The sequence below is a fragment of the Chamaea fasciata genome, unplaced genomic scaffold (assembly GCF_029207755.1).
Source record: "Chamaea fasciata isolate MVZ Bird 193981 ecotype frontalis unplaced genomic scaffold, bChaFas1.0.hap1 SCAF_4, whole genome shotgun sequence".
In the NCBI taxonomy this organism is placed as follows: Eukaryota; Metazoa; Chordata; class Aves; order Passeriformes; family Sylviidae; genus Chamaea; species Chamaea fasciata.
Window position 1 is genome coordinate 26,607,230 of NW_027094089.1, and position 21,925 is coordinate 26,629,154.

At 36.2% G+C, this 21,925-nt stretch overlaps 1 protein-coding gene across 1 annotated transcript in view; it reads left to right on the plus strand.

The window, feature by feature from the left end:
- The window catches only part of NDUFS4 (NADH:ubiquinone oxidoreductase subunit S4), a 47,989-nt gene that overhangs the window by 13,284 nt on the left and 12,780 nt on the right, over positions 1–21,925 (plus strand). The window contains exon 2 of the mRNA XM_066181143.1: positions 7,592–7,670. Coding sequence (XP_066037240.1) covers positions 7,592–7,670 — 79 coding nt within the window. The remainder of the gene's footprint in view (positions 1–7,591; positions 7,671–21,925) is intronic.

Consider the following 21,925-nt stretch of genomic DNA (forward strand, 5'->3'; position numbering starts at 1 on the left):
GGGTTTGTCCAGTATTCAGTTGAACATTTTGTCCGGAAGAATCCTGTGGGAGACAGTACTGAAAGCTTTGCTGAAATCCAGAAAGATCACATCAACTGGCTTCCCTTGAGCAACTAGGTGTGTGACCTTTCCATAAAAGGAAATTGACAAGCAGGACTGTTCCCTCATGAAGCTGTGCTGGCTGTGACTGATGGCTGCTTTGTCCTTCAGGTGTTTTTCAGTAATTCTCAGAATGGTTTTCTCCAAAACTTTACCAGGCATTGAAGTGAGACAGGCTGGTAGTTCAATATTTGTAAAGGCGGGTTAACTTCATGTTTGGCTTCAAAGATGCATGCTTTAAGTTCCAAACCACAAGCCAAATGCTTATTTCCATGTTAATTTAGTACATTTATATAGCCATTGCTTCTTTTCATAAGTTTTGCCTGACAGAAAAGTATAGTCAGTTCTTGCCCTGTTTTCCAAACAGACAACTGGAAAAAAAAATTACTGCATCTGTATTCATTAGCAAGTAGAAGCAGTGTCTATATATTTATATTTCAATTTTGATCACTTCAGCAACTTACTACAGAAATTTCAGTTGTTTGGATAAATAAATCAATACTGCTTTAATCCATTTAGAAACATAATTTCCTCTGTTTAATATCATTTTGTAGGCAAAGGAAAAACTTCAAAGCCAACTTCATCAGACTGTGAAAGTATTATGTATTAATGAGGAACTTAGTTTTCCTCCAAACACAAAAGTTAATCTTGCAGTTCATACTACAAAATAGTACTACATGTCGCCAAAGGCAGTCTTTGGCACTACATATTTTGCTTCTTTTGGAAAGTAGTAAGACTCGTCAGTGAAACTAAGTAAAAATAAAATACCATTGACTCCATTAAGTCATTATCACTTCAACTACAGTAGTGAGTTTAATACCAGGGAAACATTATCCCACTGTGTTTAAAATAATCTCTCACAAGTTAAACTTTGCAAGCTATCTTTATAAAAATGCATTATGTTGGAGCTAAATAAAAATATATTATATTGGACTGACTACTGATCTGTATTACATTTGACATTGTATTATTATTGCCTGTGTTTTATGTGCGAGAACTTCATACTGATTTGTATTTAGTCTGTTTAATCACAGTGTATGGCTAAGCTGTATGCTGTGGAAGTTGTTAGCTGGTAATGTTTCTTTCTGTTCTTTGTTTTTAGAATTTAGTGTTTTTATGGTGGCTGTACATTTTGAAGCTTATATTATTAGAAATGCAATAATATTAAATGCAACAATATTAAAAAGGTTGGTTTTCCAAGAATTAACATTATTCAGTGTCTTGAATGGTTCATCATGGCTTCTGCATATACATGTAAATTCAAATCCACTGGTGCCCTGGTCTTTCAGTATTGGAATACTTAAAACATCCTTTAGATTTACTTCTCAATGACTGTCTTAATTTTTCATGTGGCACATGGGTCTTTATTCAGGACTTTGTTTTACCTATACATGATGATCGGATTACCTGTTTTGTAATACCTGTTTTTTTTAACCATATCTCCAACAGTTGACCGAAAGGGGGTGCTAGTAGATCAAACAGTCAGATGTGTTGCATAAACAGGTTAAGGAAAAGTTTTTGTGCAAGGGTTTAAGTCCCAGCCACTGAATTGTGTCAGGTAAATAGAAGTTTTCACATCTGGGTGTTGTGTAACATTCCAACCAGAGCATTGCTCTCTGTGGAAGGTAAATTCATGCCATATAAATATGGCAGCTTCTTACAATATCGGGGTTAAGCATGGGTTACTTAGCAGATATTTATGGTGGTTGAATTTGTTTTAGCAGTTGAATACAGATACCCAGAACTACCAATACATTCAAGTCAGATGCCTTATTTCAGATACCACAAAAGACATCCACAGGCCATTTTTTTTTTGCTGTTCAGTTTCTCCTGTTGAACAGAAGTTGATGGCTTCAGCAGAGCTGGGGCCTTTAATTTAAAAAGGGAAGTGAAGACCTAAGAATCTTCCCTGCAACAAGAAGCTGCTATGCCCTTATCCCACGGTGGGAAAAGGTTGAGGGATGGTTGAGAGACCTGCTACTGTTACCAATATTGTAGTTTTCCATTTGGCTGAAGAACTTCAGTGGCTTCTGGCTGGACTTCATTTGTGTAGCAGGGATGTGGAAACCATTTGTGACTTTGCTGCAACTGCAGATGATGGTAGAAGGGGAATACACATTTATCGTGGAAGATGTGGATAGATGATCACAGTATTTATTTTTTCAGAACACATGGTACCTACAGAAAGTTTTGAATTCTACAAACGTTTATTTTTGCTGGTGGTCCTCATTAATTCATTCTGTATTACTGAGCTGATGTCGGAGTCACAAGTATGTCATAGAACCATGCAGTTTAGTCTTTTCCAAATACCTATTCATGTCTTCTCTATACAGTGCAAAAGACATTTTACATATCTAGATTTATTGTGAAAATCCAAAATAACAAGTGGAAGCCATAATTATTTCTAGATGCAATGTTCAGTTCTGTAATGCCTCTAAAGAGCCATGCACAGTGGAAGAAAAAGTTACTTTAACCTTTGTAAAATTCCTAACACTGAAACCCAGAAATATCATTAAAGTATTGTTATGTAGCATATATATAACAAAGTCTATGCTGAAGTAATCAGATTGGTGGTGAAGACAAAATTTTAGTATGCAGTGTTACAGTTAAATCAACTGTAGAAATTCGTGTAGTGAAATTATCATGAACTATAGAAAATCTTAACCTGTGGTAGTGTCAGTAACGGTATAAGATCATATAGATCAAGATTAAGGAACTGAGACTCCCAACACAATGGCATGGGGCAGGGAGAAAATCCTTGTACGAATATAAGTTATATGGCGTTTAAATGGCAGACTCAGAAGATATAGGAGCTGCTATACCATGGGAACGTATATGGAAAATCATAAAGGAGAGAGAGAGGTGACTTTTTTTAGTAAACCTTAATTTTTGTTTTACTAATTTTGAAGTGTTTTTGTTTTAAAAAATTGGCTTTTACAATAAACCTAGGTTTTTACATTTAAATGACTGTTCATCAGTAATAAGCTCACTGTAAGAAAAACATTTGGGCAAATTCACAACAGAGCTGTGGCCAGCTTGGAGCCTTATCACACTTTGTTTATTAGGTAGTAACCATGAAGGAAGTTTATTTGGTGCATATTTTGAATTGGTCATTAGATAGCAAGGTTTATTACTGTTGCTAGCTATGTGTGAAACTTTCTGTACAGTTTCTGAAATTCTGAATTATTTTAACAGTCTATTTATGATGATTCTAAGTAGTCAATGTCTCATAATTCTAAATCAGAGTTAATTAGACTTAGAACAGGGTAGAAGTAGAACCTCCTGCTCCTAAGGCCTCATCCCAAGATATTTCAACAGGGGAAAAAAAAAAAAAAAGCATAAGCAGTCAAAAAGAAGCGACATGGGGGTGATGTATACCCATATTGCTTACAGAGAGGAAGGAAGGAAGAAAGCAGATTACCTTTCCAGAGGTTAGTCATAGAAAAAAGCATAGGATCTTGTGAGAATGGAACTGTAAAATTCATGTTCTGTACTTCTGCAAGATTCACCATCAGAAAAGCTCCCCAAAAGTCAAGGTGGATGTGGGGAAATATTGATGGGGAATTTTGTGAGAATTACTGTCCTGTTGAGGGTGAAATAAAAGACTTAAATAGGCTGTTCACCTAAGTGATTTAGATTGGAAATTCATTTATATTGAAGATAGAATAAATATTATAAAGTTTATACCATTTCCAAGGCAAAGCTTGAGTGATGAAATGATACTTGCTATTGTGGGAGTTTGAGAAGAGAGAGTTGTGTGTAAAAGGTGCATTTCCTGGTTCTGTCCTCAGAGTAGTTCCTGACATTAGCTACAAACTTGCAATGAAGCCTGTTGAAAATTAAACAGGCATTCTGGGAATCAAGATACACTTACTATTAACTTTCAAATAGCAAGTATTTCAGTTCACATGACATTTCAGAGTTGCTGTTTTTTCCAAACTTCAGATTATTTTCCTATGAGAGATGCAACAAATGGAAATATCATCAGCCTGTCGTCTTGAAAGCACAACTGGTGTTTTATGTATTTTCACATGGAGGTATCTCCTCCACTGACTTGGGATTCACTTTCCTAGTCTAGTCCAAAAGCCAGTTTTTAACCACTCTTCATTTAGGAAGTTCTTAGAGAAAATGTGTTCTTTCCAACTCATTGCAGTCCAGTGATGGACAGAGGGCAGCTCATTTAAGAAGTCTACAAGGTTGCAAATTCCAGTAACAGTTGAGTGTTTTCCAGAATCATGTAGTCATGGGAAATGTCTGAAACACAGTGGAGAAATTGATTTAAGTTCGTAAGCTGTCCATCTGCTTTTGAAGAATAGCTAAAATATCATGGAGAGCTATAAGGTATGATGCCTTGGAAGTTATCCCATTTGACAGAGTCCTCTGATGCAAAAAAACCCAACTCCCTCTGTATAAAATGTGGGGGCATCTCAGAAAGAGACTCTGCCCACCTTTGATCTGGTGGGGTTTTTGCCTGCTCTTTTTATCATGGCATTAGTAAAAACAATGTCAAATGATGTAATGCTGAGTGGAAATAATTTTCAAGGGCATGGCATTGTACTTTTCAAAGCTGATTAATGCTTTTTCAGTTTAATACAAAACAACCCACTCTCAGCCATATTCAAACTAAATTGTGCCAGATTTTGTTCATAACTGAATTTATATTACAAGAAAAAGTATCATCCTGATCATCCTTTTTACAACCCTTGCATACATGAATCTTTATGTACTGATCAGACCTCTCCACAGAGCAAGCTTCAGAGAAATTCTTGATTTACAGTCTAGGTGAGTTTTCTTTAGAGAATGAAAGAATCAAATTGCATAATCCAATGTGAGTCATTGGACATACATTAAGTAATGTAGTGAACACTGTATCACATAAAGTTCCGGAATGCCTGCAGAATATTACTTTTGATACTAAAGCTACTGTAGTGGGGGAGAAACTAATTTTCCTATTACAATGGGTTTTTTCCTTATTTAAGGTTGGATATTTTGTGGCTTTAGGTACTTAGGACTGGAACACAAGTGTAATGCTGCTGTTCAGGACTCTCTTAGAATAACTTCTCTCTTGGTGTGTAAGTGAATAAGGACCAAGTAACAGCCTGTTCTCCTAATACTGCTGTATCTCTCTATTCTGTTTTTATGATGTATTATTTTATATGTACAAATTAAAAAATAACAGCTGTGTTGAGCCAGAAATACTCTGTCTGGTACAGAGATTATGAGCTAACAAAGTAGTTACCTTGAATTTTTAAATGGAATTATTGTGCTTTCTTGCCCTTGAAAACTTCTAAGTTTTGAAACAAAGTAACTTGCCTCACAGATTTTGTCACTTTAAATAGGAATAGGTGTGTCTGTCCATGCCACAGAGTTAGGTGATTCTATAAACTTTGTGCTTTGGAGATGTTTTGAAGTTGTTAATAGCAGAAGGGAGATAATTAAGTAGAATGTAATCTGTGTTGAAAGTATGGATTTATATTGCATATTTCTGAACTGAACATTGTTGCAGTTGTTTAGTTTCAGAAGGTTCTTGTAGAGAAGACTGAATTTCTGCATTTTTGTTCCTCATTTCTTTAAAATGGCCTTAATTAAATATGGAGCCCACTATTGTCTACCTGGATTTCTCCAAGGGTTTTGATATGCTTTGTCAAAGCCTCTTCCCAGAAAAACTGGTGTCTAGTGGAGTGGTCCATGCAGTGGGTGGGGAACTGGCTCACAGGCAGCACTCAGAGGGTGGTGGTGCCTCAGTCCTTTTCACAGTTGCAACCTGTCACAAGTGGGGGGTTCCCAGGGATCAGCTTTGGGCTCAGCACTGTTTGATTTCTTTTTAAGTGATCTGTGGTGGGATCCTGATGAACCCTGATAAAAGTTTGTTGATGATACCAGACTGAGTGGGGAAGTGGACACTTTGGAAAGGAAATTCACCCTGCAGGAAGACATAGACAGGCTATAAGAGTGGGCTAGTAAGGTCCTTATGACATTCAACAAGAGCAGATTGCTGTTGTTCAGCCAGGGAAATCATAATCCAGAACTGCAGTACAGTCTAGGATTTACCTCACTGGGGACTAGCTCTGGAGTAAGAGACCAGGGGGTCTTGGAGGAAAACAGTCTCTGTGGACTGTTGCTTCTGAGCAAAGAGGGGCAACAGATTCCTGGGTTGCATCAAAAGAAGCCTAATCAGCAGAGATGAAGAAGTTATGATTTCACTATTCTCAACACTTCTCAGGCTATATGTGCAATAGTACATGGACAGTAGACTACGTAGGCTGGAGAGGGTCCAAAGAAAGGTCACAAAGATCGTCGAAGGACAGGGAAGCCTGCCATGTGAGGAAAGGCTGTTAGAACTGGGTTGGTTTAGTCTTGAGAAGACTTGGGGGAGACCTTATCACCATGTTCCAATATTTTAAAAGGTGGTTACACAGAAGGTGGACACTCCTTTTTTACAGTGAGGAGAGTTTAACAGGTTTGCTCCTGTGGAGATTTTGGTTAGACACAAGGAAAATTTTTCAGAGTCAGCTATTGGAACAGTCCTCCAGGGAAGTGGTGGGTTCCTCAGTGTTGAACAATTCAGAGATTCAGCTGGACAGGGTGCTGGGCCATCTTGTCTAGACCGTGCTTTTGCCAAGAAAGGTTGGAACAGATGGTCTTTGAGGTTCTCTTCCAACCTGGTATTCTATCATGAGGTCAGAGAATTAGGTTTCTTGACTTGTTTCACCTGCTGTTGCATTATTTTGCCAAAAGATGATTTGGACTCAAAGGGCCTAATCCTGTCATTAGTGACATAATGAAAGCTACAGGCAAATTTAACTTGTTAATTCAGTGATGTGCTATTGGGTTCTCTGTTTCCATATGTATCTTACAGATTCAGCAATTATGCAAGAGGATGAATTCTAATTCTTGGAAATGAATGAGCTGTCCTAAAATTATTTAGAAATGAACCTAAATAGTTGTGAGTTTTGCCCACTCACAATCAGAAAACTCTGTTTGCAGTATCAGCTTAGAGGTTGTTTAGTCATTTTTTTTGGTATGGTTTGGGTGTTTTTGAATTTGTTAATGTCCTGTTACTGAAGTGTAGAATTGGAGCTTTACCATTACAAATAGATTTAAGATTTTTTTCCTCTGGTGCCATCAGTTTAAGGATCAGAATTCCAGAATGCTTGCAGCAGCCTTGTATTTTTCTGTCTGTTCGTGACAAACCAGCTACTGTACATTCATATAGAGCAGTACAGTCCTTGCCACTGGCAGTCTCTCTGTGACAGAGAGCCTGTAGGCTGACATAAAGTGCAGCCTGTTGTGAACTGCTAAGTGGGAGTCTGCCAAAAACTCAGCAGACAGAACTAATTGGGGAGAAAAAGGATTTTTGTGCCCTCATCTCTCCCTCTTCAATTTTTTTTACAAGACGGATATTGTTAAAGTAACTTGTTTATGTAAGATTTGTCTGCCTCTATTTTCTCATTGCATGAATCATTTTTTAACTTCAAGTCTTGCTCTGCAGGTCACTGAGCACTTCCACATGGCGGCTGGCACAGGACCAAACTCGAGACACGCAACTCATCACAGTTGATGAAAAATTGGTAAGGGTTTTCTACTGAATACTATGATACAGCCTTCAGGGTTATTTCTGCACAATAGGCATTCAGTATGGTATTCTGCTTTCTTCTAGGAAAGCCACATAAATGTGAACTACAAAGCAACAGTCCTTTATACACTTTTATTAAGTGGAACATCAGTAAAACATAAGTATGTGAATGAATATGGCATTCAAAGTGTTAAGCAATGTAAAATGATGAGTACCTTATTTATTATTATGTTTTAGTCAAAGACCAGTGTGAGCTGTAATTAATAACAAGTTTGTTCTTTTTGAAATTTATGTGTATTTTCTGTGTAGTGAAATGATAGGGAATTTGCCAGCTTCCTGAAATTTTCTTCATTGGTACCCGTATTACTTAAGATACTATGTAAAGAAATATAGAAGATTATTTGTTTCTATTTACGTACACTCTAGCTTTTGAATATGCATGAAGGTTAGATTGCAACTGGAAACAAATGCATAGCATTCTTCTGCTAATCAGCAGCAGATCAGAAATTTGGCAATCTTTTCTTGTAACTTCTTTCATAATGTGTGGTCTGTTACTCTAGATGCAACCTGACACTTATGTTTACATTATTCAATAGGGGGGAATTGCATCACAGCAGAAGCATGCTTTTCATTGGTTTTCATATCACTTTTGAATCTCCAGGAAAACAATGTTCCTATCGTATGTACCAGACAGTTCACATTGTGTGTATCTTTTTTGTATCCCTGAAGCTATACTAACTACCTAAGAAGCATTAGGAATTTATATTTATAAATTGTACGTTTGTAATGATATGTGCAAGTTGAGACAGCTGAAGTTTAACAGGCTGTTGGAAAAAACCCAGTCGTAGTTTACAGCTCTTTAGGGCTTTTTATTCTCATGCTTTGTATATAGATGTAACAATGATAATCTACGTACGAGTGAAAAAAAGAATAAGTCACTTCATAAACTTCTTTCTGAATTTAAGAAGTGACAGTATAATCCTAGATTCAAAAATCAAGAGAAGAAATAGTACTTTATTCTCACAAATATGATTATCTCGCTAGTCTAGTTGCATAACTTGGGGTCAGGAAATTTATACAGAGATGTGAGTCGCTGTAAATAAGATTGAACAAGTCAGTAGACCTGCATTTTCCTAAATGAATTCTAGATCCACTGTTCTTTAATGTTAAAATATACATATACATATACATATACATATACATATACATATACATGTACATGTACATATACATATACATATACATATACATATACATATACATATACATATACATATACATATACATATACATATACATATACATATTTATTTATTTATTTATATTTAAATACAGCTTTTATAATGCCTAAAAAATATCTTGTTTCCCTATTGTGGCCTTGGGTAATGTATGCATATGTTTGAAAAGACTACAATGTGAAGACACCCACAAAAAAAAATACTCTCCGTCTTCCATATTGAATTTAAATGTATATTATCCAAAGTTACTGTTGTACATTACCCTGTCTACATATGAGAGTTTGTACTTCCAGTTGAGTTAAAGTGAAACTAGTTTTAAATACAGCTATTCAGTTCCCTTAGTGTTATTGTAAATACACTGTACAAGGAGTGCATATTTCTAATGTCATTGTATGTTGTCATCAAGTTGAAAACTCTCATGTCATATTTGCTGACATTTTTTGAGTTCTTGTATTAGCAGTCATTAAGTATTATTATTTTATCTTTATTTCTTGAAGTATTGGGTTAAATGTCAGACTGAGTAGTGTTTTCTTACGAAGTTTTGCATGTAGGTCCACATTCTAGATGCAAAAATCTTTTTTTTCTTTTTTAGGTTATTATAGGACATGAAACAGAATGACAGAAAATTAGAAACTTCATTTGTAGATTTCATTAGATTTTGGAATAGTGTCCATAATGTTGTAAATTCATATTCTTTTAATGGACAAAAATTGTATCTCATTAGCAAGGAAAATTGTCACAGGGTTTGGTGTGGTTTTCAACTCTTTCAGCATTAGGAGAAGTTCTCTAGACACCTGTTAAATTTCATATTAAAGTACTATTCTTACTCTTTTTAGATTGCTGCAATATCTTTCCTAATTTTAAGTATGATTAACTACAGCCAATTGAGACTAATTTAGCATGTTACAGGAGTTTTCTGTTAATTAATGTTAGAAAGCATGAAACCATTATTTCCTATTGTTGTATTTAAACTGTAGTGTGGAAATAGATGCATAACATTTAATTGAAAAAGACCTTTCCAACTACAGATTGTTAGAAATCATTAAATCATGTTTTGATGGATTTGTCATCTTTGTCATACTTTTATTTTTTTTTTTTTTAAGCTGGACATTATCATACAGGTGCTTTTACTTGCATTTCAGAAGGAGCAAGAACAGGTGGAGGAGGGGATATGGTTTTCTTTTTTTGCCATGCTCATCTTGTAACTTATTTTGAAACTGAACTCTTTCTGTGACTTTTTTACAAGGCTGGTAGAGTAATGCTGAGGTTCTTGAGAACTTTTAACTGCATATTGTAGTGGAATTAATCTGTATTCCTAGTGTTCTTGTAGACTTTATATTCCTGTGTGTACATGCCTATGCTGGAACTTGTTCAACAGAATGATTTGGTTCTAGGAGTGCTAAAATATTCCTTGTGTTGGGACATACTAATTAAATAGAAGAGGTATGGGAATCCTGACATTGAATAATTATGCAGTAATTGGTCACTTCCTTACTGCAGGCTAGACTCTACTCTGTTGAATACAGCAGTGAAATGAGTTCTAATGAAATAGTAGGAAAACCAGTAGTTTAAGCCACAGTCATTTGTCACACTAAGAAAATGATTGTACCTCTTTAATGTAAGGGGAGTTAAATGCATAGGTTGTATAGAACATATCCAAGAAATTATATCTTTGTCTCAATTATTAGCTGTTGTCAGTGAATACCAAATAAAATAATTTCTAATGAACAGTAAGACCTGAAGAAAATAGCATACAAGATGAATAAAACTCAGCAGAAATGCAGTTCTTGCATCACATTTTGATTCTCTGGCCGCCAATTAGGTCATATTCCAAGAGTCTGGACTGTGTGTAATAGCAGTCTCTCAAGACCCTGCTGGCATTAGGAAATTTGGGCTATAGAGGGCAAAGGCTGTCAGCAGCACATCTCACTCAGGTAATGTTCCAAATTACTTAACTGTCTGTGTGTATGGTATAACATGCATCACGTTATAGTCATTATAAAAAGTTGGTTTTGCCTGAAATGGGGATTTGAGCTGTTCTATTTCCTGCAATTTGTTTCAGTTGCTGTGTGTAGGGTGTATCAATACTGTGTGTAGCCAAAAGTCATCCAGTTCGGCATGTGTGCTTTAAGCAGGCTTCCCAGTCAGAAAGCTGCATTGTGGATGTTTAGCCTGGAGTTAGGCATTTTGGTGGAGGGTGCTGTTTGCAGCTGAAAGGTTCCCACAAATATTTCTCAATAAAAGGACTTTTTATTTATTGGTTAAATTATGATATTTCAAGAATGTTTCAAAATTAGAACTAATGTCAGAAATTATCTGTTGTATTGCTAAGGCAGAATAATCAACTAATAATATATATTCTGTAGCTCAGTGCAAAAATTATTGCAAGAGCAGTTATAGGGCTTGGTCACTGGGGAGTTGTAGTTACCTCGCAGATGTTTTTATTCTGTATCAGGCCAAGATAAAATGAGTTGCTGCAAAGGGTTAAGCATGCCAGGCCAGTGCTACACAGTGCAGTTTAAATGGTACTAAAGTAGTTTTTTCAGTATGGTGAGAACATCTAGGGGCAGACTATTACAATAATGAAAAGCTAAACAGAATGATGCTATTAACAATTCATCACATATCCCGAAGTTGTTTTGTCTATACTGCTGGTTAACTGCTTCTAAGTAATGGTTCAGAAGTCTTAGTACTGAACCTCAGTAAAGGACCATTTTCTGTAAGACTGTAGACAGTCTCTGTGTAACTCAGTGAAAATAAGTTTTATAAACCAAACTAGGCACAGAGAACCTGAACCTGTATTTGAGAGTGAGTAGTTCATACTTTTGAAAGGACACTCGAGATGAAAATGTCATATACTGCAGCAGCCTAGGCCACTGATGTAAGTCAATGTGGATGAAGGAAAGGCCATGATGTTGTCCACCTGAATTTTAATAAATCCTTTCCCACATCTTCCTCCTGAAAAAAAATACCTGCTCATGGCCTAGATAGGTGTACTTTTCACTGAGGGGAAGCCTGGATGGCCAAGAGTTAAATGCTGAAGGGCCACGTCCGGAGAGGGATGGTGGAAGAAGTTAAATCCAGTTGATACTGATATAAGTGGTATGCCCCAGGGCTCAGTATCAGGGGCAGTCTTTTTGTTATTTCTATTGATGACCTGGTCAAGGGGATCAAGTGCACCCTCAGTCAGTTTGTAGACACCACCAACTTGGACAGGAGTGTTCATCTGCTGGAAAATAGGAGGGTTCTGTAGCAGCGTCTGGACAGGCTGATTGGTGGGTTCAGACCAATGGTGTGAAGTTCAACAAGACCTAAGTCCTGCTTTTGGGTCACGACAACCTCAGGCAGTGCCACAGGCTGGGGAAGAATGACTGATAAAGGACTTGGGGGTGCCGCTGAACATGAGCCAGGGTGTGCCCAGGGGGCCAAGAAGGCCAGTGGCATCCTGGCCTGGATCAGCAATGGTGTGGCCAGCAGGAGCAGGGCAGGGATTGTCCCCCTGTGCTGGGCACTGGTCAGGCCACACCTCGAGTGCTGGGTCCAGTTCTGGGCCCTCACTACAAGAAAGACACTGAGGTGCTGGAGTGAGTCCAGAGAAGGGGAATGGAGCTGGGGAAGGGTCTGGAGCAGCAGTCCTGTGAGGAGCAGCTGAGGGAGCTGGCGGGTATTTAGCTTGGAGAAAAGGAGGCTCAGGGCAAACATCATTGTTCTCTACAGCTACTTGAAAGGAGCATGTAGCCAGGTTGGTCTCCTCTCCCAAGCAGCAATTGATAGGAGAAGAGGAAATGGATTGGATATTAGGAAAAATTTCTTCACAGGAAAGGGTGTCAAGCATTGGAACAGGCTGCCTCAGGATGTGGTTGAGTCACCATTCCTGGAGATGTATAAAAGATGTGTAGATGTGGTACTTAAGGACATAGTTTAGTGATAGGCTTGGCTGTGCTGAGTTAACAATTGGATTCAATTATCTTACAGGCCTTTGCAGTGATTTCTGTGATTCTTATAACTATTGTGAAATCTGTGTCAAGAATCTTAACCAGCTTCCTTTTGGCTGTGTAGAGGTATAATTTAGTGTCTGTTTTAAATCTTTACTACTAGATAATCCAGGAGTAACAGTGTATTAATAGGATTCTCAGAATATGAACCTTTTCCACAAAAAAGTTGTGAAAACACTCCAGTCCATTTTTTCTAGAAGACTGTGTTATTAGCAAACATCACACGGTGTTTTCAGGATTGAGTCATAGTTTGTTCACCATCCAAATCCCAATTTTGGCTAGGATTAAAAATTAGTGAAATTGTATAATCTTTGTTTGGTTTAAAGAACCATAGACTGTACTATAATAAACAGTGATAATACTGCAGCTCAAAGTAAAATATACAAACAAGTGAAAAATAGTCCGGAATGATGAAACTTCTTCTAAACTCAATCTGATAATCTGCAGTGCTATGAAACAAAGGACATAGCAAATCACGCTTTAACACGCATTAGAAAATGTAATCATTGCTTTCCCAAGAACTGAGAGTATATAGTACACTTTGAGAACCAAAGTAGTAATGTGCCATAAAGTTATGTGTGAGACAGTGTGACATTGCATTGAGGACTGTGTAGGAGCTGTTTTTGCAACGCAGTGAAGAGAAACACTTGGCAAAGTATGCATTTATTAAGGACAGGCTTACTAGATTTTCTTTTATTGAAACTACTATTTCAGCCAAAAATTCTTCAAGCACTGTGTTAAATAATAAGGATATAGTGGATGTTCTGTGTTTTGGTTTTCAAAATGCTGTTAACTCGTTGTGGGTTAATTCCTTAAGGGTGAGTTGAAACTGTTCCTGAATTACCTTAATGGAATAAAAGATTTTGCAATAATCTTTCGTTTAATCCACTCTAGCTGCAGTGTTTATTCAAGTGGCTACCATAAAGAATTCAATTCAGGACAGCGTTCCTCTCTAGGTGAGGAATCTAATGTACAAGTTTTGATGTACTTTTTATGTATACTTCTGATAAGGACTTGTCATACTCAAAGCATACACGGGACTAGGATGCTGATTTCTCTGGGCGTTTAGAGGTACTGATTCCCTACCCCTAGCCCCAGTTTTTTCTCTTGTCGCTTGTCTTCCTTCTATTTTTTTTCTCTAAACTAGATCAGAAGTTTGTATTTTGTTTCAGAATAGTGAAAAATTAATAAAAAGTAATAAAGCTTTTATGTTAAATTAGACTAATAAAGATTTTTTCCCGTCCTTTATTTGCAAATGTTTTGAGAAACAGTTGCCAGTTTTGCGCAGAGAGGCTTTGCTTATCAAGCCTGTGATTTGGAGTACTTTCTTCGATCACAGTTGTGTCAAGTAAGCAGGTGATTAGCTTGTTTGAACTGTGTTGTACTTGAGAGTCAAGATTTTAAAAAGCATTTTGTTTGCCTTTCATCATCTGCAGTTCTGTGTTTAACTGCTCTGATGTTTGAATGATGGTAGAGGCTGATTAAGATACAAAACTACATTCTAGAATTACTTCAAAATTAATTTAATTATTTCAATAAAAATAAAATATTCAAAAGAGAAGACCATTAGGAAGTAAAAATTCACATTCACATCTACTTCAATAAAACTGTCTGCTCTACGAGTGGACTTGCATAGCATTAAATGCTTAAAGGCCTTTACTCTGCAGTCACTTTACTCTGCAGTTTATGTGTGAAACTGCATTTTTGCTGCAAAACATAATCTGTTAAGAAGTTATTTTTCTGTTTCTCTGTTTTACCCTGCCCACATTCCCCCATTTCCCAGCCCCCCCCCCCCCCCCCCCCCCAGTGAAGACTAAGAAATACTACTTTGGAGAGGAAAAAACCTTGTTTAACTTAAAAAAGGCAGATTAAGTGAAATGTAATATTTGAAGGGTTTAATGACTCTGGAGATGGTGATAACCTTTCTTGCTTCATGTACACCATTCTGGTGTGCCAGAGTATATATTTTTTTCTAAGCATTAATTTTTTTTGTTTGTTTCTAATTGAAATAATTTAACATATTCTTCTTTATAGTTTTGGTTGGTAGTTGCATTTGGGCTTAATTGCAGTACAAGCTCAGGTCTATCTAGTATCAGTTACATACATACTTTCAGGCCTGCATATTTACTATATTTTGCTGTTTGGCAATTAAATCCCTCCTCAGTTGGAATATCTTAGCTGAATTCAGTCTGTAGTATTTGCTACAACTTGTTTTTGTAAGCAGCTGTAGTTCAATGAAGCATGCAGTGGTTTAGAAAACCCAGTTGGCTGATAAAGTAAAAATTTTGGTAGGCAAAAGTTCTGTAAGAATGTCTGTAGGCAACAAGTTACTCCCATTGATAAAGAAACTTTCTATAACTCCGACTGTCCAAGTAAAGAAATTGCCATCACCTGTATCTGTCTTCTAAGACCAATAAATACTGCTATATTACTAAAGTTCAGTTGAAAATACTTCTGGTGTTCATTTTAGAAAACTGTACCTTTTGCAGGTAGCTCAGAACCCTCTATATAGTGATAAATCATTGTATCCATGAGGGTGTTTTCCCTCTCATCCCCGTGTAGGTTTATTTTGGGTTTAGGCTGGGGTAAAGGATTTGGATTTCTTTGGTCTGAGAGTCTTTTCTTTTGGTACATAGTAGTGCTCTCTCTGCTGGCTGTTGGAAGGAGTAGTGTCTGCCACTGAGATTACACAGCCCTTCTGAGTGTCTGTTTTGTCTGGGCTTCCTTCATACAGCATTATTGTGCAAAAACTTGAAGGCTTCAATCTAGACCACTTGGTCAAAGTATGTCTTTTTGAAAAGTATGTCGGCTTTTTTTTTTTTAATTACATAGTATTTAATTTTCTGTTATAGAATAATGCTTTTGAAGTGCTTGCTATGATGGCTGCTCAGAACAAATTAAAGGGGTGTCGTTGTGCTGTGTTTAGTTTGGATTCCAAAGAGTTATTCAACATGCAAACACTTACTTGATTTTCGAAGTCTAAATATGCAAACCATGTTTCTAATCTGCTAGAAAGAATAGAAGTAAGTAATTGATACAACCAAGTAATCAACAGGAGTAAGAAGTAACTTCATTTTTTTGGAGCTGTTTTGTTCAATAGTTCTTCCTTTAAAAGGATGATATTTCCATGTTCTCATAAAACAGTTCCATTATCTGAACCTTTTCTAAAACACCCAAGTTAGTATCCCATCTTATGAAATACTTCTGTAGATGGCATGAATTCTTTTTATCTTGTCAGGAAAAGTGAATAAATTCCCAGTACAGTGCTTGTTTTTCTGTGCATTCAAGTGTGTCTTTCTGCTTTTCTAAGTTGTAGACTTAAACCACAAATCCTAGTCTAAGAAAGGTTAGAAAACCACAAATCCTAAGGAAGTTCCTTGTATAGACATGAAAGCTGTTTCTAGTCATGAAGTTCTAGCTGAATGATTTTATCAGGTCAGAAAAGAAAAGCTTACCTTGTCTGGAAAGCCTGGTAATTTCATGGGAATCCTTGAACATCTTGGTCATGCTGCAAGAGAGCTTGGGGCTTCTTCAGTGCTTTCTGACTCTACTCAGATCATCAACGTGGAATCAGATGCTTTTCTAATTCTCGATGGCATGTTTGTGAGCTATCTTTGAAGAACTTTCATGTCTCTTTTCTCAAACTGGCAAAGTTAACCAGTACTAAGTGGAGACGTGGACCATGGAGAGAACATCTGATGTTCATATCCAGAGTTTTAGTACGTGTTCTTGTGTTGTGAAGCACACACTGTAGGTAAATTGCTTAGTCTCTTATGTATCTTTTATGGCATACTCAGTTCTACTCACTCCAAGTTTAAAGCAAAAGAAAGTCTTTGCTGACGGGAGAATAACTTTTACCCTATTACCCATTACCTTGAAAACTTGGTTAACAAGTGAGAAGAAACTGAGCTGTAAGGAATTTCTAGAAAATGGGGGTAAGATATACCAAAGACCGTATTTTTTTAAAGATGTTTTAATTATGTTGCAGATATTTCTGAAAAATTATGACTGATAATTAGTAATTAGGGTTAAAATTTCAGCAGAAGGTGCTGGTTTTACTTACCAGTTCGTTTTCTGGATGTGCACATAAATCCATGTATAAAAATAGGTAACTGTTTTCATATCTAGGCCAACATCATCTGTATGAATCATGTATTTGAAGTTTTTACTGAGTATCATATTAACCAGGCAGAAGCTGTTTTAAGATAAATATTGTAGCTTGCACTAGTATTTTTTTTATTCTTCTGGTTTGTATTTTTTCTTAGAATCACATTTTTGTTGCTGCATTGACTCTATGTGAAAGCCTTCTTGAGTCAACTCATTCTGCATCTGTTGAGTCAGAAATTGAATATTTTCTCTCTAGTGTCTTGTTCCAATACAAATTCTTATTTTTTTATCACCATTTAGTAAACACAATTGTACATTGTACTGTCCTTTGATGTGTCGTGTTCCCCCTCCGCCCCCCCCAAGCAACAGAAAACTGAAAGGAAACATGTAATGTATCAAGTTGAATTTATTTGATAATGGATTTTTCACTATCCTATTAGAAAGTATAAGACCATGACTTCTGTCCTGTAAGGAAAGGCCAAGCATTTAAAGGCCAAAGCACCAATAACAGGAATGGACTCCTGAAGATAACAAGCTGAAACCTGTTGTGAAGTAATACTAATATGCTGTAGTTATGATTCAGATTTAGAGAGATTTTTGAAACCATCAATTTTAACTAGCTATATGGATAAATCTAAAGAAACTCATTTTGTCCAATGGTATTAAGGTGTATTTTATTGATAACATAGAAACAGTTGAAGCCCCATCAGCCCTTTCCATCTTTCCATCCACACCAGGAAGTAGTGACTGTGCTACTGTTAGGAAAGAACCTTTTAAAACAGAGTTAAGGTTTAAAAGCTGTATGCACTAATTAACAAAATACAGTGAACATTTAAGCTGTTAATATCTGCAACATCCCTGATGCATAGACCTTCAATATGCTAACACTGCATAACAGTTCCCTATTGTGCATCTCTTTAATGAGGGTAACTGTGTCAGTTCTTTTCTTGCTTCACTACCTGCTGTGTATGGAAATTATGTACACTATTTAGCACTTTCTTTCAACTTCTAAAGTGCATTCATATTACATAGAAGCATTACATCCTGCATTAGGGTAAGGGGCAGCTTTTAACAGGTCTGATTTCCTTGTAGTTTCTTAAGTGCAACTTTTCTTCTTCTAAAAAGCATGCACTAACAGGGATTTTGCTCTAAATTTGCATTTCTTGATTGGGGATTTGCTTCTGTTTTTCTCTCCTCTGTCTCACACCACTTGTAACTGTATGGGCAAAGATCTGTTACAGAAATCATTTTCTCTGTAAAGGAGATGTGAAGAATAGAGAACATGCATCACAATGAAGGCAGGCATTGGTTGAATTTCTTGGTACTGTTCTTAGTAGCAGACCATACACCAATGTGACAGAACTGTCAAGCTAAACTTTAAAACACTAGTTTTTGCCTTTTTTTCCTCCCTCACTTTGATGAGTACCTTTTTTTAACAAATAGAATAAATAGTTTGCTAAATTTTGAACCATAAAGTTAAATGCTGCTCCATAGTTACCATTCAGTAAGGAATTAATTAATTGGTAGTTGTGAGGTAAAAGGAAAAGAACACTAGAAAATGCATGATAATGGGATTTAAATTTTAGTATTCTTTGCTCTAGCTTCCAGCCCTGGGACATTGTTAGTTAGTTAAAACTGAATTCACAATTAATGTTTCATATACTGTAGTGACAGTCTTCATTATGATTTCATCATGGAAAATCTTACCAGAGTTATCAGGTCCTAAGATGTTGCTGTACATCCAAATGGATACTCAACAGCTCACACCTTACAATATTTGCTGTCCAGGTTAGATTACGAATTTACCAAGGTGTTCCTGCCTCACAGCAGCAATTCCACTACCTGTGTGTAAGTAGTTTCCTAGTTCCCTGCAGACTCTGAGTGTTTTGCTCCCTTGGGTCTTTTGCACCTTCAATGGATAAGGGAGCTTTGAGAAAAAGGCACTTATTTAACATCAATTGAAACCCTTCCCAAAAGCTGAATATTATGAAACAAGCAGTACCTGAATTTCAGAACTCTACTGAAGCCTTCTTTGGAGATTTTCTTTACTTTAAAAGAAGCTTTGTAAGGTTTTGAAATGGTCATAAAGTACATTATAATTTTTAATTTTCTTATTCCTGAGAAACACTAACCTTTAAAAATTCATCTAATTCATATGCTTACATTTTATTTTGTAAACACTCATATTTTTTAGTGAATGTTAAAAGTAAGTACTTTATTAAAATGGCATCACAAACACAGAAAAATACAGAAATTTTTTCCAGTGCATGAGAGTAGCCTGGCTTTTGCTTCAGATATGAAGACCTTATCCTGAACTGCTGGTTAAGGCTCTTGGTGTCCATGATCGAAACTGCATTTTGTGCATAAATCATCAGTAATGAATAATTCACCAAGATATTATTGATACACTGTGTTTAGCTTTGCAAGACACTGTCTGCTTTACAGTGACTTATGCTAGGATTGTATTATAAATAATTAGAACTGTAAACTGAATAAATTATGCTTGAAAACCATACCGTCACTGAACTACAAGTAAACTACAATATGCTATTTATTTAATACTATATACAAAATTGAACTAACTGGGGGAATAGGTACAAAGTTCATCCTAGGTTGTCTCTCTTTGCTAGTACTTCTGTCTGCTTTCTTTCAAAGCTCTTTCCTGCCTGTTCTCTTGTTTTCCATTGAGAAATAGTGTCTGTAAGAGCAGTTGCATATGGTAGTACAGCAGGGAAGTGTTGCCATAATGTAAATTACTCTTAAGATAAATCAGATTGTTTCAATTGTTTGGTTACCCTCTTTCATTTTCTAAATGCAGGTAAACTGAGACTGCCTCTTCTTTGATTTGAAAGTCTGTCATCTAAAACTGTGGCTGTAGTCTTTTTCTTCACTAATTGATTTTCTTGCATGTTTTTTAATCTGAGCATTGTGAATTTCTAGTAGGGTGCTTGAAATATGTGCACTATGGCAAACTGTATTTTTAAAAGGCCTCACAAAAAGACCTAGCCACTTGTCTGTGTGTGCAGGTAAAAGATTTGCTTACATATGCTTTGAATGAGTTCTTGAAAGTATACTTTCTCTAAATATTGTTGAGTTAGAAGAAAAAGTAAATTTCAAGATCTTCTGTAATTCAGACTTTTTTTCCAGCTTGTTTAAGATAATCATGCTGTTTGTTATTTTATCAATTAGAAGAACGTCGCATCTACACTGAAGTCTCTTACGAGCGTCAGCATCAGTTCTTAGGAAATATACTCTTTGTCCCTGACTGCCCAGCTTTCCTCTATTTAATAATGATTTTCTTAATACAGTTATATAGAGAAACTGAAGTGTAAGGCCAGCTATTTGATTTCCTTTCTTTTTAACATCTTTTTATTTACATAGATGATATCTACACAGCTAAGACGTACTCTTACAGGAAAAAATACAGTATTAATAAATAGTACCTTTTTGTTTCTTGCAGTTGTTTCTTGGCAGAAAAATGATACTGAACAAGAAATAATCTATCTGTTTTGAAAGTGGGACTTAGGTGTTTCAACTGATTCATTTTTAGGTTTGTAAAATGTTGCACCAGAATGCAGGCTAAATGGTTGATATGTTTACAAGTGTGTCAACAAAAGTGCCTCTCTGTTTTGATACTTATCAGGGTACTGAGAAGTGCAAATCATAGATTTTTGTTTTTCTTTTCGGTGTTGTAGTTTAAACTGACAAAAGCGCAGCTCAGGAACTCTTCCCATAACTTGACAGTAATCACTTTTATAAATACCAATTTTATGTGACTTTTGGAAGAGATATGACTAGAAAATTTGGGGATGTATTGCAGACTTCTAGTGAAGTGTTCTAAAGTCGTGAAAGAAGACTGGTAAGAAGGATATTACTTCACTCATTACTGTGAAGTCATGTTTCAGTCATTACTCCTGTTTGCTCTTTCCTAGTGTTTTTCCCAAATCACAGATTCAAAGAGATGCTGGTTTAATTGTGTGCGGAATATGTTATGCCATTTTATTTGTAATATCTCTTACTCTGTAAGCAAGTATAGAATAATATTAAGCATGTAAAATATTGTGAAAGTGTTGTGAGCTTTTGAAGTAGGACACCAGGGAAGTTCTCAAGGGGTTTTTGCAACTGCAGTGAATGCTTAGACATCATGGTTGCTTTAGTGTTGCCTCAGCTATGAAATACAAACTGATGAATAGAAATGCTGAAGCTACCAGTGCTTGTTTTGGATGCTGACACTTCCTTTGCATAGTGGCAGTCAGCAATCTAAAAAGTATTAAGGTGGACTTAGCTTGATTCCAGTAATGTGATGGTTTCTGCTTCTGTTAGACCTACTTTTCTCCATTTTCAGTTTCCCTTTAGCTTTTTACAAAACTGCGTGTGAAGAGAGATTTTCTTTAAAATGGAAGCTTTCATGAATTTTTTGTTATTACCAAATTCTGTTTCCTGTTTACAATGTTTGGTTTTCTTTTTAAAAATGCAGAGTTTTAGGTGCTTTTTTCAGCTTCTTTATTAATCATTCTGCAGGATGGCTACATGGGAGAATATGAGTAATACCATGTGGTTCTCCGTTTACTATGATAATGCAAAATAATTGTGAAGCCTGAAAAAAAACTGTATCCTGTGTGATACAAAGTTTCCTAAGGGCAAATATGCTTTTTCCCCTTGCTTTGTCTGTAGCTGTTAGATAAATGTTGTCTGACCACGTTTAGTTCCTTCTGCTCGATTTTTCCATTTGCAGTTTACATAGCAGATTCTGGTCTCTTGCATTTACTTTAAAAATACTGTATTGAAATGTAGAAACATAAATGTTCTGTTCCTGACTTACAGTAAAGCAGCTGAGCATATACAATAAAAAACTTTTTGCACAGCGCTACTTTGTGGGTATTATGCAAGATGTTCTGTGCTTTTGATAT